Here is a 15951-nt window from a genome sequence, read left to right on the forward strand (position 1 = left end):
TACAATAACAAGTACAAACAAGGCCGTACTGCCTCTTAACATATATAGGATACCTCTGTTTAAGCCTAGCTTGCTGTTCATTCGCTATCACTGTGCTGTATCAAGTACCATGTATCAAGTACTGTATCAAGTCTACCATGTCTATACTAGACTTTTGAAAGGCAGCCTCTGCCCTTACCCTGAATAACCAAATTGTCCAATGATAAGGACTGGCTCAATATCTTGGATATTGCAATTTTTTCCCACTAATTTAAACAGTGTTCATTATCTTAATATGTGATTATTACTATCATGCCTGGTGCTGAAAAAAATTGTACAATCACTTTGTAGAGCTTAAAATAGTAGACCTTACAGTCTTGGATTTAATCCTACAAAACTAACTTACAAATTCTACCAGCTGAGAAGATGTTAGTGTATCTTTCATCTATTTGCTCAGTAGAGCAATTGAGGTTGTGGTGACCTGATGCTGATTTCCACTTATCTGGATTCCTAGGATGGAAAGTTTATTCTCAGAGTCTGAGAAACTTCTAGGTTTTCAAGGTAACAATGAAGGAAGACAGAAGTACAGAAATATTCTATTAAGCAATTCTTTGCTGCCAGACCAGAGTTGGTATGGCCTTGGAGACCCTAGCATTAGAGTTGTAAGTCACACATCTGGCAGTAGTTGCCCTAGATACCTATCTAACACAGTCCAAAGCTCAAGGCTCAAACATGAGTGAGAAGAATGAGCAAATATACTGCAAGATTATTTATTAAAAATAAAAATAAAGGGACAAAAAATTCCCCCTTTTCGTCTCAGGAAGCACTAAAGAGAAGGGACATACTTGCAAAGTAAAGGGAGTGCTAGCATTTCTAGGAAATACCTCTGCATTTTTGCCCCTAGTGTGGCATTCTTCTCAATGGAAAAGTAGTTTATCAGTGAGGTTAGTTAACTCCCAGCCTAAAACATGACTGTAGAGAGCTACTATTTTAAAAATACTACCTAGGTAACATGTGGATAATATCTGGAAGTGCCAGTCCAGCAAAGTATTTCAGCTCAAGCTGCCAGAGAAATAAATCTCCCTTTTTTGAATCCATCAAACTCCCTAGCCTCAGCACTGTCTCTTGGCAGTGAATTCCACAGGTGAATTATGCACTGTATATATAAAAAAATATTATCTGGTTTATATTACTGCTTTAGAAATGTCTGACTTCATCTCACTAATGGTATTGAAAAAATATTGTCTTCCTTATAATTTGGTAACTCTAATATATTATGCCATTAAACTTCCTAAACTAAAACACAAAATCTCATTAAACCTTCTTCATACTGCAGTTTTAGCATATACCTTTATTTTTTTCCTTTGAGACCCTACATTTGCTACAATTTTATAAAATGAAACATCTAGAACTAAGACAGATCTGAGGACAGAAGTGATGGGGGTGCCATGTCTGCTGCAGAGCTAGCTGTCCTTTGTAAGTGGGGAATATATCACTGATCAGTACTCCAAGCTTTCAGCTAATTGCTGTACCCCTGCCTACACCCTGGATTAATGCTCCACCCTGTCAGGACACTGTGGGGGGACAGAAGTCTGACATCCACCAGATCCGTACAGCTCCAGGGAAGATCTTACTCCACCTGGGGATCACACAGCAGTGAGGGAAGGAAAAGAATTTTTTAAATGGATGATATCACACTTTCCAACTGTAAAGAACTTGTGAGTCTTCTGTTGGGCTCATTAAAAGGTGAAACACCAGCATTTAATTTGACAGAAGCATTTAGTGATATCGGTCTTCATGTCGCTTAGCCACAGCTGTCCTTAGATAGGTCGCTTGACTAGATACCAGTCTTTTGTGGACTTCCTTACCACCAGATGACCTAGTTGGGTGTAATGATACAGGTATCGATAAGGCTTAGTAACTTACTTTGTCCTTACATAGACACAGGTTTTTGCTTCAAACAAACATACACTCTTTTCCCAGGACACTAATCAGTCTACAAAAATACCTGCATACTGGCTTTCAGAGTGTCTTGTATTCCTAAATCACCTGGAAATTTTTGGGATGCCTTGCCATGGAGAGCAGTAGTCCACTATATTTAAGTCCATGTATATTTAAGTCCATGTACAATTGCATTAAGATATTTGTAAGCAAATGAAGTAGCTTCTCATCTGATGAGATCTGGATCTAGCTATTGAGAGTGCAGTGGCCATTGGGAACATTTGGGATTAGGCGTCATCCACTTTACACACAACAACTGTTAATCTTGTTAAATTTCAAGGTCAACTCCCTTCAAGGATGTAGCTAGAAGAGTTAGCTTGTTGCACTCCTGCAAACTGCAGAAACACAAATCTTACCCCAGTGACAATCTTAACAACTTGCGTTACTAAATAACGACTCATGATTAAAGGATGGTGAGATTTAGAGGTCTTTTCTTCTCTGGGGATTCAGGAAAAGTCACATAACCAAGCCAATGGTTGGTATTGTTGAAAATCCATTATTGCAGAAATGCTAATACAGAAAAGGAACCAATAAACACTTATAATAAATAAAGCAAATAAACAATAAATAAGCATGCATGTTGAGTCACAAAGACATCCATGTAACATAAATCAGCACTATGCCTCTTATAGATCTAATGTATAATTAATAAGCCTGTCTGGTTGGCTCTTGGAAGTACAGAATTATAAAAACTCAGGTTTTGATCATATTGGAGCTCACTGTGTGAAAAGTATTTCCAGTTTGTGTTTCTATCATCTTTCTTATTTAATGCATGCTGTATTTTCCCCACACTTTCTTTTCCTCACACTGTGTTATGTTTCACATTATAGAATGCACCCTTGCTACTTTTCAAGGTTACAGATTTCATTTGTTACTTGCTATCAAATTAATACAGATTGTGACCCCTCCCCAAGCAAATATTAATATCTGTAAAGGTTCACAGAACAGGGGAAAAAAAAAAAAAAAGAGGCAAAAAAAAGCAGGCTTGTATTCTAAAATAGACCCCTAGAAAAAAGATACAATAAACAAAATGGTTTTGTTACATTTAAGTAGAGCAAGGTAGCCAGCTGTGGCTCACAAGCCACAAGTAGCACTCCAGTCACGGTTCTCCAGATTTTAAAATTGACGAGACTATTTCAGTTGGAAGGGACCTATAACAACCATCTACTCCAACTGCCTGACCAATTCAGGGCTTACCATAAGCTGAAACATATTGTAAAGGGCATTGTCCATTTGCCTCTGAAATACTGACAAGCTTGGGGCATTGATGACCTCTCTAGGAAGCCTATTTCTGTGCTTGAGCACCCTCTTGGTAAAGAAATGCTTCCTAATGCCCAGTTTGAACCTCCCCTGGTGCAGCTTTCAGCCACTGATATGTGTCCTGTCACTGGATACCAGGGAGAAGAGACCTCCCTCTCCACTTCTCCTCAGGAAGCTGTAGAAAGCAATGGGGTCAACCCCTCAGCCTCCTTTTCTCCAAACTAGACAAGCCCAAAGTCCTTCTCATAGGACATGCCTTGTGGCCATCCCATTCCTCTGGATGCATTCAAGAACCTTCACAACTTTCTTAAACTGTGGGGGATTTATGGATGTCATTTTATTTTGCCTGTCATACCACATGAGGAAGAGGCATGGTGGATGACCTGAGACAGCAGCAATGTGGCTGAGGCCAGGAGGTATGTGGATGCTTTTCCACCTAACAAAACTTGGCATTGTATCTGCTCCAGCTGGCTCTCAACACACCAATTTCAGCTATCAGATGATGTGGCAAGTCCTGACTCCAAGGGTCTCTGGTGCTTATTGACACACGTTCATGCACTTGAGACTGCACAGGAGTCATGTCCTGTGGGGGTGAGGAGGTTCAAGTCTGGGTGAGATGTTTCTGAGGAAGACAGGTGTCTGGAGGGACTCTGAAACTGCATCACTGGGGTCTGACAAAAGGTGCGCTGAAACTCCTGGGATGTGGAAATGATTTGGAAAGTATGGACTTGGGGAGGTGGGATGCCAGGGAAAGGGGAGCATGGGGAGGCCAGACCATGGGGAAGGGGAGGTCATGGCATGGGGGAAGGAATGCAAATAGAAGTGTCAGAATGCAAGAGCCTGCCTCTGCATTTCATTGAACTCTTGGGGTCAGCAGGTTTGGCCACCCCAGAGCTGGAGTCACACGTATAATCCAATTAGTCAAGATAATATTGTTTTGATTAACTCTGTGTCCTACTGTTTCATAATAAGTGAAGGGCCTGCCTACTGTGTTGTGCTCAGCAGCACAAGCACACAAGCCTGAAGCACTCTCAAGAACTGAGTATCTAATGCAATAAAACCAATCAGCTAACAAGGATGATAATTCTTTTCCAGACATCACTATGTTTCTATTTAACTTCAGAAAAACTCCTTCAAGAAGTAGGTGTTTAGACCCTTGCTCATTATCTTGCTTTCTAAGTCATTATTCAATTGTTGAAATTCCTATAACCTGCATATTGCCAGTGTCTGCAGCACCACTCATACATGGATGAGAAGTTTTTATCTGGATTGAGAGGAGCAGAGACAGTGTGCTTATTACACAAGCACTGTAACCATTATCAAGTGAAGTCTCAGTGAGGAGGCAAATTTTACAGGACTAGGAATGAGGACGTTTCAGTGAAAGTGATGAGCAGATAATGGAAGTGAAGTTGCTTTCAGTGCCCAGTGTCATGTTGTCAAAGCAACTGAGAATGACTCAATGGTGTTAAGGTGGATTGTGACAGTATGCGTAAACGCAGGTTACCCAGTGGGACTCTTGCAGCACTTGCATCAGGATTGATCCAAAATGACAGCCAGGACAGAACAACAATTAGCAGTGTAGGAGCATAAACACCCATCATGTAAAATCCAACTTGTCTTCTTAAAGTGAAGATTACTTCTACACAAGTGTAATAACCTTTAAAGAAATAAATGCGTTAATGTTTAATGTGCTGTGCAGGTCAAACTCTTCTGATCCGTATCTTCCAGGTTAAGAGCAAAAGTTCAATGACTTGATTTTCTTTATAATGGCAAAGAGTTCAATTTGGAAAAAAACGTTCAAAACACTGTAAAACATCTGTATAACCACCAAGTGTAGTCAGGCATATACTACTCTCTGTGCTCTGTAAGGCACCCTCTGTCTTTTCACAGCGCATCAGTAACAGGCAGTTAAAGTAACCTTCATCTTGATGTTGGGTGCAAGATGCAGTCCAGATAAAATAAATGGGGTCTGGCAGTCATACTAGCTGAAGCTCATCTGAAAAGCCTACTTAGCATTAATCTGTGCAAAAGATGGAATTAAGAAATATTAGTGTAGAAAGTTCAGAATGGAAAGAGGTGATCTGAATGTGACTCTAAGCAGATACTCCCCCAGTACTGAAAGTTGGTATAGGAGACTTCTAAAATTGGTACAGTCTTTTAAAATTTAGAAAGACTCTAAAGACACTGTAAATTTTGAAAACAAGGAATACTGCCTCAAATCTTTTAAAATAAGGATTTAAAGCACACAAACATTTCCCAAGGTATCTGTTAAGATGAATTCAATAAAAAAAAAAAAAAGGTGCAGACAACAGAGGTTTTACTGGAGGTAACAGATGGATCAGGAAGCCTGATAACCAGAAAACAAATTCTGTTCATATTTTTATTCAATTAGCAGAACTGCCATTGCAAAAACAATGTCATAAACTATTCTATCACAAGAAAATGACATTCTTGTGTTTTATTACAGCAACTTCAAAATTCAGATAAGTCTATATCTGTAAATAAAGTTGGTGCTGATTTAGAAGATAGAATCTGTCAAAAATATATCTATTTCTCTTCTAAATTTTATCAACTAAGTGCCATAAAGTGATAAGTCATCTTAAAAGTGCTGTTTGGGCACACAATAGCCAAGAAAACAAAATTAAGGAAACATTTCCTTGTATAAAAGGCTATACCAAACGGTATTTTATAGTTCGTTCTATTCTATTCAATGATCTTTTATCTGATAACGTTTCCCTCTATAATTTCTTAATAGTTTCCAGATACTTTTAGGTTTTATTTTCAAATGAGGGATGATCTTCAAAATCATTATGTTTGCCTTAGACCAGAAATACATTCTGTATGGCTTTGAATAATCATTCATCAGGCAGAGAGCAGTATCTATTGCCCTCAAGGGCTTGCAAGGACCTATTTGCTTCTGTCCCACATATTGGTAAACAAAGAATAGGCAATTTGCAAACGTAAATATTCTACTTTTTGCCACAAAAAGTCACTCCAAATTTGTTGACCCTCTTTCTTCCTAGGTAAGTATGATAAAATGTCAGTTGACCTAAACAGTCAGTAAAGATTAAGTACTTTGAAATTGGCAGGAATCTCTTCCATAAGCCATAATTTTGAGTATTTGCCTCTTGATTACCTGACAAAATCCTTAGCAGAATTAATTTTAACTATGTGTGCAAAACCTGCTTTTTAAAATACCTTCAATGTAAGAATTTACAGTAAATGAAACAACTGCTAACTACTAAAAAAAAATCTTAAAATACTTCAGAGTACTAAAATATTCCATTCACATTAATGAAGTACTAATTCCAGTCTTGATTATGAGATTAACAAGGATGTTCTTCATTTTTAAACAAAAAAGGATTTGCAATAAAAGAATTAGGAAAACATTTTCAAATTTCATGTTCCTCCTTTAATGTTCAAATCACATACATACACACAAAATGTGGCCATTTTACTGAGTACAGTGTGATTTCAACTTGTGGTCACAAGGTGCTTAAATTTGAGAGAACACTACTGATTTTCTTTCCTGTTTAATAGTAAAACGTAGAATTATTTTCTTTAAGGCTTCTAAAATGCCTAAAATATCTTCAGATTTTTTAGATGTTTAATTTTAGATTTAGGGCAAAACTCAAAATCATCACAATTAACTTCAGTAACAAGAAGCAATTCTGAGTAAGTGTTTTGGTTTACCCCTCAAATACAGGGAAAAAGTAAGTTTTCTAATTTTCCTGTTTGTATTAATTTTATTTGGGAATTGAAAGATCCATTCCTTTAATTTTTCACTACTTTGTAGCCTATTTCTTTCAGTGAATTCATTGTTTAATTAAGAATAAAATATTTCTTACTGATAAACAAGCTTCTGCAATATCCTAACCTCGATTTGAATGCAGTCATTGCCAGTTGTTGGTTGTGTTTTCACAAATGCAAAACCTTCCTAATGAGAGATAATTTCTTATTATTTACAAATGGTATATCACCTGACATTCTGAACTACGGAGTTAGGCTAAGAACTAACTCATTTTGCGGGCAAAAAACAAGCCTCATTTCAATTTTCATTATTCTTTTCAAGCTAAATCCCTTAACTCTGAGATCTGCTAAGGTTACTTGAGATCTCTTCAGACTTGGGAACTAGCTTAGGAACAACTGCAAGTAACAGACCCTCAACTTCAGCTGGATAGTAAACAAGAAACTTGGACAGGATCCTCAGAAGATGCAGCACCACAGCCATCTTCGTTGAGTTTTAATGGAAGATTTATTCATATGATGCAAAAGCACTGACTAAAATATACCCTGCTGGTTTCTGTTGTTGTAGAAATTCTTGCAGTTGCCACAATATGTGAGTAGTTTGGATATAATTATAGGCAGGAATCAATCAAAGTAGAAAAGAAAAAAAATACTTTTGAGATATTTTTTATTTCAAAATGAATGAGATCATTTTTATGTCATTAAAAGCCAGAGTACAGAAATCATTGAATAAATTTGTGCCCACACTCAGAAAATAATCATAGGATTAAATTAATACAGGGCTGAGGATTGTAAGCAGCTTTCTATAATGACAGACTTTCCACAACACTGAAGAGAAGAACCTGCAGGGTGAAGCATTTGAAGTTATACTTTATCACTATGTACTTCTGTAATAAAAGTTGAACTAGAAAACTGAAATTATCTTACTTTGCTTCAACTGGCATAATTCAGTGTGAATAGCCTTTCAGAAAAGTTAGACACTTACAGGCATAAATATGTATTGGGACTATAGAAACACCTTGGTGACAGTAAGAACACAAGACATGTAAGCAAAACCAAGACAAACATTTAATCTCATCTTCAACCTAGATGGTTCCATATTTTAATTAGTTTGCAGTAATCACATATGACAGTTACTATTATATGAACTACTTGTTAGTTAATCTATTTTATCACATGAAATGTAAGACATGAACTGGAATATTAACAATTAACTATAAACAGTAATTGAAGAAAGCTTCAAGTTTTTTACCAAGGAAATAATTTTTATTACCTACCTGTGCCTTTATAGTACTTGGTACAGTTACCATATTCAATATCTTCCTTTTTAATATCAAACTGAGGCAGAGCAATTTTCTCTAGCTGTACAGGATCTCCAGACTGCCAGATAAACCGTAAGTCATCAGTTGTGTAACCAACTACAAGAAGCAAATAAAAGTAACAGTCATTTAAAGAACTCTCTCAGAGTAAACTCTGCAAGGAAATCTAGCATAAAAGCATAATATTTCTTTCACTCTTTTACTTTCTATTTCCTATAGAAAAATTAAATACAAAAATGAAATAATCATCTACATTTTTTTAAAATACAGGCCTAAATTAGGACTCAGTGGGTGAAACATTATATTATCTGCAATATTACACTGATTAAGAGGCGTTTGTTACAGTGCTTACTGTTTAAACAAAGAAAGCAAAGCTCTATTCTCCGCAGCTTTGAAGCCTCCCTATTCATTCAAACTCTACTTCAGCAAAGCATGAAAAATATACTGAACTTTAACAGCACTCACAAGTCCTAGTAACTTCAAAAGACTTTAACAACTCAATTACTGTGATGAATCTTTTTTTGTGTGTAAAACAACCTTTCTGCTTAATTGTTGAGATTAAAGGCCCTGGTTCATGAAAGCACTGCCATTCAGGAAATACTTGACCAGGAATTTAAGTAGATGTGGCTTCATGGTCTCCTGAGTATGGACAGACTTCAGCATGCATCTGAGTGTCTAAATCATGATATATACAACACCACCAAGTTAAAGGCAGTGAAAGTTAGGCTCACAATATTCAAGCATAAAGCAATATTGATTAAATAGGGATAAAATAATAATGATTTTACAGGCCTTTTTTCTGCTACCTTCTGTTTATTAAGGATTAAATTAATTCAAATAGAGATACTGTATGTTAAATGGAAACAAATATGGGGAAACATGAAGAAGATGGAGTTGGAAGGCATTCCAGTCTCTGACAAAAAGCTTAAAGAACAATTCTTTTCCTGGAAGCATTAGACAGTTGGGGGGGGGGGGGGGGGGTGTGTGTTAATCTTTGAAAAACAGCTGTGATGAAAAAAGGTGAAATGCTCATAAGCTTCTCTAAGATTCAGAAAAAAATAATAAAAATCACAATTTGTCAAAGCTCCATGAAGGAAAATAATGAAAAAAAATATAATTCGTTGTTTTAATGCTTCATTCATAAAATCAGTCTCACCCCCTTACAACACACATCAAATCACAAGTCTGCCAAGATCCTTTATGATATCAATTACTGGACAGTGAAAATTTTGTCTATATGGAATGTGTAGAACTGGGGATCATAACTGTAGATAAGAGAGAAGCCTAGCAAAAGCTGGTGGTCTTTTTTGTTTTGAAAATCTAGCAATTAGAAACAAAATATTGATTTGAAAATAAGTAAAATTAAACTGCCAATGGCTAACAGGGAAAGCACTGCTGGAACTGGAGGGTTCTTATTTTTGACAAAATTCTCACTTTTGACAACTGCATTAAAAAGTAGAAGAAAATTTAGCGCACATTGTGTTTCTAAAGGAAGAAATTCCTCCTGAATTTGAATATATCAGTTTAGCATGGAGACAGTTGTTAAACTGTCATTGTTAAATTAACAATTAAAAGCTGTTTAAATAAAGTTATTGAGATTTTTTTTGAGTAATTCTTCCATTAGTATTACTGCCTAAATCCAGTTTAACCCCAAACATATTTGTGTTTACTGTAAGAGTTTACTTCAGCAAACACATATATATATTAGTGATGGGCTAAACTGCTATGGACATACTACGATTCTAAAGGTAAATGCTGACAATCAAAAACTAAATTGTAAAGCTCTGATATCATTATTATTATTTTATTATTACCCTTGTTCCTACTGGGATGCCCTGCTCAGCTTTGCTTAAACTTCCTCTTTCTTCACATTTGTCTTCCCTAACCTCCTTTTCCCCACCAGAATTGGTGGATTAACAACTCGACAAAGTTTTTGTATTATAGCAGGAATGGGCTGGAGCAAGCCACCTTCCTTCTCTCTGCTTCACATTTGTCTTTACTTAGGAAATCAGAATTGCCATGAAAGTGGGATTATCAGGGTTCAGTGTTGGGAAAAGGCTCTACTTGTGTAGGTACCCTTCTACTTGGGTGAAGGAAAGCAGATGGTTTTCAGGAACATTCTGGCTGCAACTTCCAGCATGGCATGAAGCCCTTCACAGACAAGACCTGGGTGCCCCATTGCAAGATCAAATCACCTAGAGACCAGACTGGTAAAGGAGAGACACCTGACTACATCTACAACACATTTTCAAACCACTTTCAAAAGATTTCATGCTAAATGTTCTGAATGCATTCGCATCATATACTTTTCCTTCAGCACCATATCAAAAGAGTTTCAAACAATGCAATGCATTCTCAGTGCAAGGGGATAAATTGGTCCCTAACAACCTACAGAGCAGCACAGGTTGTGGAAGTTAAAACTACTTGGGGAAACCATGGATTCTTTTTCCCAAATGATGTGTGTTTCCATTTTACTAACTTTATTGTAGAAGTTTCTGAAAAACTCATCAGTTGTCATTATGTTTGATAGCAAAAGCTAAAAACAGAGTGCATGGTGCCATAACCATAAAAAACATTTTTGATAGGGAAATCTATGTTGGTAGGAACCAGTGAAGATTATTTTCAAGACTATTTTCATTTAAAATGTTGACACGAACAATACAGAATTGATCAATTTTTGTTTGATTCTCACACATTTTTAGAAGGCAACTGGTTTTATGAATAGATTGATTTACTTACAGCTTTCCAATTGCATCTTGCAGCGCTGTGTATCCATAGGAAACAAGGTCAAGTCCAAAGGGCATGATAGAGTAATAGACAATCTGAAAATACAGAAACAGAATTTAAAAAAAGTGTGAGCTGCCATGAAAACAGTAGACAGCAGTAAGAAAACAAAATTCAGGTATTTGATTTTCAGCCTCTAAAATAGCAGAAAAAAATAAAATTATGATAAGTAACAGTTTAAAATTGAGCTATCTCTATTAGTCTGAGAGTAAAATTTTATACAGAGTTTTAAATATATAGTAGTTCACAAATCAGAGACCTACTAATATGTGATGAAAATACATACAGGTCATAAGAATAACCAAACCAAAGGTCCATACAAAAGAGAGTCCTGTCTCCAGCAGTGGCCAGTGGCAGACTCTTGCAGAAGAATATGAGACTACAGCAATCAGGAATAATTTTGTGCTAGATGTCCAGCAGCCTCCCAGAAGTTACACCTCACAGACTTCCTAAACCGGAAGTGATGCTTCTGTATTTAAAGGACCTTGAAAGATTTTATTCCTGTCCAATAAGATGCTTCGCTTCCAGTTGCTTTTTGCTATCCATGTACACTTTAATCATGCACCACTTCCTGCATCAAGGAGTGCCATGGCTAAGCTGCACACACTCTATCCTGACTAAGTAACCACCACTTTCTTTGGCTGATGTAGAAATTCAAGTGATGTGCAAATAATATTATTTTGCTGAAGGCTTTACTTCAGATAGCCTACATACATTTCAAATTTCTAGTACCTGCTATGCTATCAAATGACATGCTTTAAAACATCTTCATCTGATTTCTTTACACACAATTTATTGTGGTATTGTTTACAAACTGTCATATAAATTGAAATATTAGTCATAAACTGTATCGTATTACTAAGTCTAACGCAGCATATATATCTGATATCAATTCACTTAAAAGAGGAGTAGAAATAGGTCAATAAAATACCTCATGCTGACTAGGACATCTCCATCCCGAAATATAAAAAGAAGGATATTTTCTTGTGTGACATCATGGAAGTTAGCATTCTTTTCATTTGCAAAGAATAAGTCTGGCTTCCAGAGACACTTAAACATAGTTGGATCCACTGTCAGTGTATCTGAACCTCTCCAATCATTGGGAAGTTTGAGTCTGGGATCATTCCACTTCTGTCTTAGAAAGATGTTGACTCTATAATCCTGACGGGAAGAATAAATAAATATTAGACTAACCGAAGTCTACCCAAAAACCTATGGAGAAAGAAAACCATTCTATTGGACTCTGAAGAGAAAAACAATTTATGCCCTGATATTTTCTACACAAAGATAATAATCGCCATTCAAACAACATTAATAAGTGCTAAGTTTAATAGGTTTTACTACAGATAGGTAGATTATGTATGTCTCACTCATGTTTTGAATATCATAATTTTCTTTTTTTAAAAGGACCAAATTGTCCCCCTGAATTATTTTTGCATCCCTTCGATAGTAGCCCCCTTTTACCCAGGCATAGAGAAAAACATGCAGCAGGGCAAAGGGAGGCCATAGCTTTACTACATGAAATTGGTGCAGGCAGCAGGCATGATACCACTTCAATAAGGATATCCTGTGAGTGTAAATTCCATCTTATTCTCCATTTGGTTAAGTGGCACACTGGTAGCAAAATATCACACTATAAAAGCAGAAAATAGACTAGGTAGATAGATAACAGGTTTTACAATACACACCCAGAATATGGCTTCAGACTTTGTAACAGTGATTTGGGACTATTTTAGTAACTGAGGAAAACGGATACCAGCTTGCAACACAAGTACTGAGGCATCATGTATGAAAGTAGTAAAAGAATGGGCCTTAAACAGAGACAAAATCAAGGCTTCACATAGAGAAAACTTCCTTCTGGATTCTGCCGAACTCTTGCTCAAGGATGGACAGTAGCAGAGCCATGCTCAATGAGAACCTGATTTTGCCTTTGGGAATTGAAGTAGCATGTGTCTCAGGGCAAAATGATACCCGCACGTGTTCTATCCTTAGTGAAAGCTCTGTGCATCCAAAGGAAAAATCTGACCCAGTATGTCAGTTACAATTTTTCAGTCTTACCTCTAAATCTTTTTGCTTTTTACATTTAAATTTAAGCCAGTGCCTCTTTTTAATGTATATGTAAACAAGGAAGATTGCATACAGAAAAGGAATAAAGGTATTGCTGAGGTATTATTTTTAGGTATTCATTGTTGCAGGTATTTATTGTTGAAATAAAATAAGGAAAGTCCTACAAATAAACCAAAATTCTATGTGTAAGATAACTTCTATCTATCTGCAGTCTTCCTAGTTGTCTTCTATGGTGTGTTCTGTTTTTTTCCTGTCGTTAGGTACAAAGCATCCAGAGAAAGGGCTGTGTCCTTTACAGAAGTGAAAACACTGCTTCTGCTTTACATTTGTAGCAAAATGTTAGAAATCTGTGGATGAAGGTTCCCAACATATTTTTTGTTTGTCAATGGATTCTGCATATCAAGATAATTTTATAAAGTTGTTTATTTTACATGTTAATGACCTCTTACACATTTTTCTACTGATACAATGTGAGTTCTCATCTGTTGCACTTACTACAATGTACACATTTACAGTCCAACACAAGTGCCATGTTGAGACAGGCATGCTAACTTCAACAGGAAGGCGTTCACTTGTCTAAGACCTCATGCAGAACAAATTACCCTGTTGATTTACCCTGTTTCTCAGAATACAGTGCCCACTTTCTCATGTCCAGTCCACCAGTCAGATCAGCCCAGGTATTACTTTATTACACTATACCGCTTAATATTTTTCCTACTGCATTGTAAGGAAAAGCAAAGCATCAAAAACAAGTAGAAAGAACTGAAGCAATATTTATTAATATGCATGGTTCTTAGAGACATGTTACTTGTTGGCAGTCTGGTTTTGCAAAAATATATGTAGTATGACTCTTATTTATACAAAGTCCTATATTATCTTGTCAAAGTAAAGATGAAGCATAAAACAGTAGTTAATATGAAGTGACTTTGTACTGGAAGCCTCTCATAGCAAAGCTTCATAACAGGAGGGAATTCAGGTAATTATCTCAGAAAGTGTATTTTCAATTATATGTATATCGTTGAAAATTTTCTTTACTTGCTTCTTGCTGAAGTTCCCATTCCAAATGCACTTCTTGTCTCAGCTAAAACAATTACTTTAAACCATATGAGATAAATAGTGAATCTTGTGCATGCTCACAAGCATTACATTATTCATCACACCAAAATTAATATCCCCATAAATAGTGCATTACCCTAATTTTAAGAAAATAAGATGCCTTCTCAAAGCCATAGGCAAATGATAAGCAGTGTCCAACACTTGCTTTCAGCTTACCCATTCAGAAGAAGATGTTTACATCACTGAAAAGCAGAATGCACTGGCAAAATAAGAACTGGAAGTAAGATCAGGTGGATGCTATTTTATTTTCCTCCATTCTCTATTACAAATGAACTTAAAATATACCAAAAAATGGGATGTTGCAATATTTTAAGAACTTGATCTTGTTCCAATTTAAGTCAATAGAAGAAAAATCCCCTTAACGTGAAATAGGTAGGTTCAGACCTACCTAAATGACTAGAAGCTTGTCGTGGTTTAAACTCAGCTACGCAGCCCGTTCGCTCACTCCACCCCCCCACCCCCTCCCTTCCTCCCTCAGCTTCTGGAGGGATGAGGAGGAGAATCGAAAGAATGTAACTCCCACGGGTTGAGATAAGAACAGCCCAGTAACTAAGGTATAACACAAACCACTACTGCTACCACCAATAATAATAATGATAAGGGAAATGACGAGGGAAGAGCATATAACTGCTCACCACCCGCCGACCAATACCCAGCCTGACCTGAGAAGTGATCTAGCCCTTCCAGGTAACTGCGCCCAGTTTATATACTGGACATGATGTGCTGTGGTATGGAATACCTCTTTGGCTAGTTTGGGTCAGGTGTCCTGTCTCTGCTTCCTCCTTGCATTGCTTCCCCTCCTCCCTGGCAGAGCATGAGACTCACAAAGTCCTTGGTCAGAGTAAACATTACTGAGCAACAACTAAAAACATCGGTGTTATCAGTGCTGTTCCCAGGCCAAAAGTCAAAACCACAGCACTGCACCAGCTACTAAGAAGGAGAAAATGACTGCTGCTGCTGAGCCCAGTACAAGGCTTCTAACAGAGGGCACATGGAAAGGAAGGCCACCAGATACCTGAGACAACACAGAAAATGTAGAAGGAAGCAGAGATGTCAGGATACTAAACGGTGGCTAGCCAAAGATGTGCAGAAGGGCTTCTTCTTGAAAGAACATGAACTAGTACAGCATCTGGCAGCAGTATACACTAATAACTGGAACAAATCTATTTTAAAAGATTTCTGCAACCAGTTCTCTCAAATTTGGGCAATGAATTTTAAGATTCAGTATGTACACTACAATCAGGGTCAAGAGGGGCAGAAGAAGTGATCTGCACGAAGCATATAGTCTTCTTCCTATGCATTTTACAAACATTCTTTGAATATTGCAGAATAACCAGAATTTTATAATAAAGGAGGGTCAAATAGCAATCAAAATGCCTGAAACAAGGGGAGGGAATGAAGGAGGCATTCATCAGCATTTTAGAGCTAGGAGATAAAAAATTAGAGCTGGCAGATAAAAAGAATCAGAGAAGTATTCTACAGGGCTTTGTTTTCCCATTAAACTCTAACAGAAGGCAAGTTGTTTGCAGGGAGGTTGAAAGATGAGGCATTCTAGGAAGTGTTTCAAATTCAACCTACTAAACAGTGGACGTGTAGCCAGAACAACTCCTCAGGCCAGAAATTCAACATAGCAAATAGATCTCCCTCTACAGACTGGAGCACACAGGAGATCATGAAA

General features: G+C 37.0%; 1 protein-coding gene across 3 annotated transcripts in view; it reads right to left on the reverse strand.

Moving 5' to 3' along the window:
- Nucleotides 1-15951, reverse strand: part of GLRB (glycine receptor beta) — a 47283-nt gene that overhangs the window by 12840 nt on the left and 18492 nt on the right. For 2 of the 3 annotated variants that reach the window (XM_061475681.1, XM_061475686.1), the window contains exons 5-8: nucleotides 12022-12251; nucleotides 11046-11128; nucleotides 8265-8405; nucleotides 4745-4897 (exon numbers count right to left, since the gene is read on the reverse strand). In XM_061475681.1, the coding sequence (XP_061331665.1) occupies nucleotides 4745-4897; nucleotides 8265-8405; nucleotides 11046-11128; nucleotides 12022-12251 (607 nt within the window). The remainder of the gene's footprint in view (nucleotides 1-4744; nucleotides 4898-8264; nucleotides 8406-11045; nucleotides 11129-12021; nucleotides 12252-15951) is intronic. The other variant, XM_061475696.1, reaches the window with a different exon arrangement.

This window comes from Pezoporus flaviventris, unplaced genomic scaffold, assembly GCF_033815535.1.
Source record: "Pezoporus flaviventris isolate CSIRO_AGI_PZ_B2104156 unplaced genomic scaffold, CSIRO_AGI_Pfla_v1 ptg000002l, whole genome shotgun sequence".
Taxonomy (NCBI): Eukaryota; Metazoa; Chordata; class Aves; order Psittaciformes; family Psittacidae; genus Pezoporus; species Pezoporus flaviventris.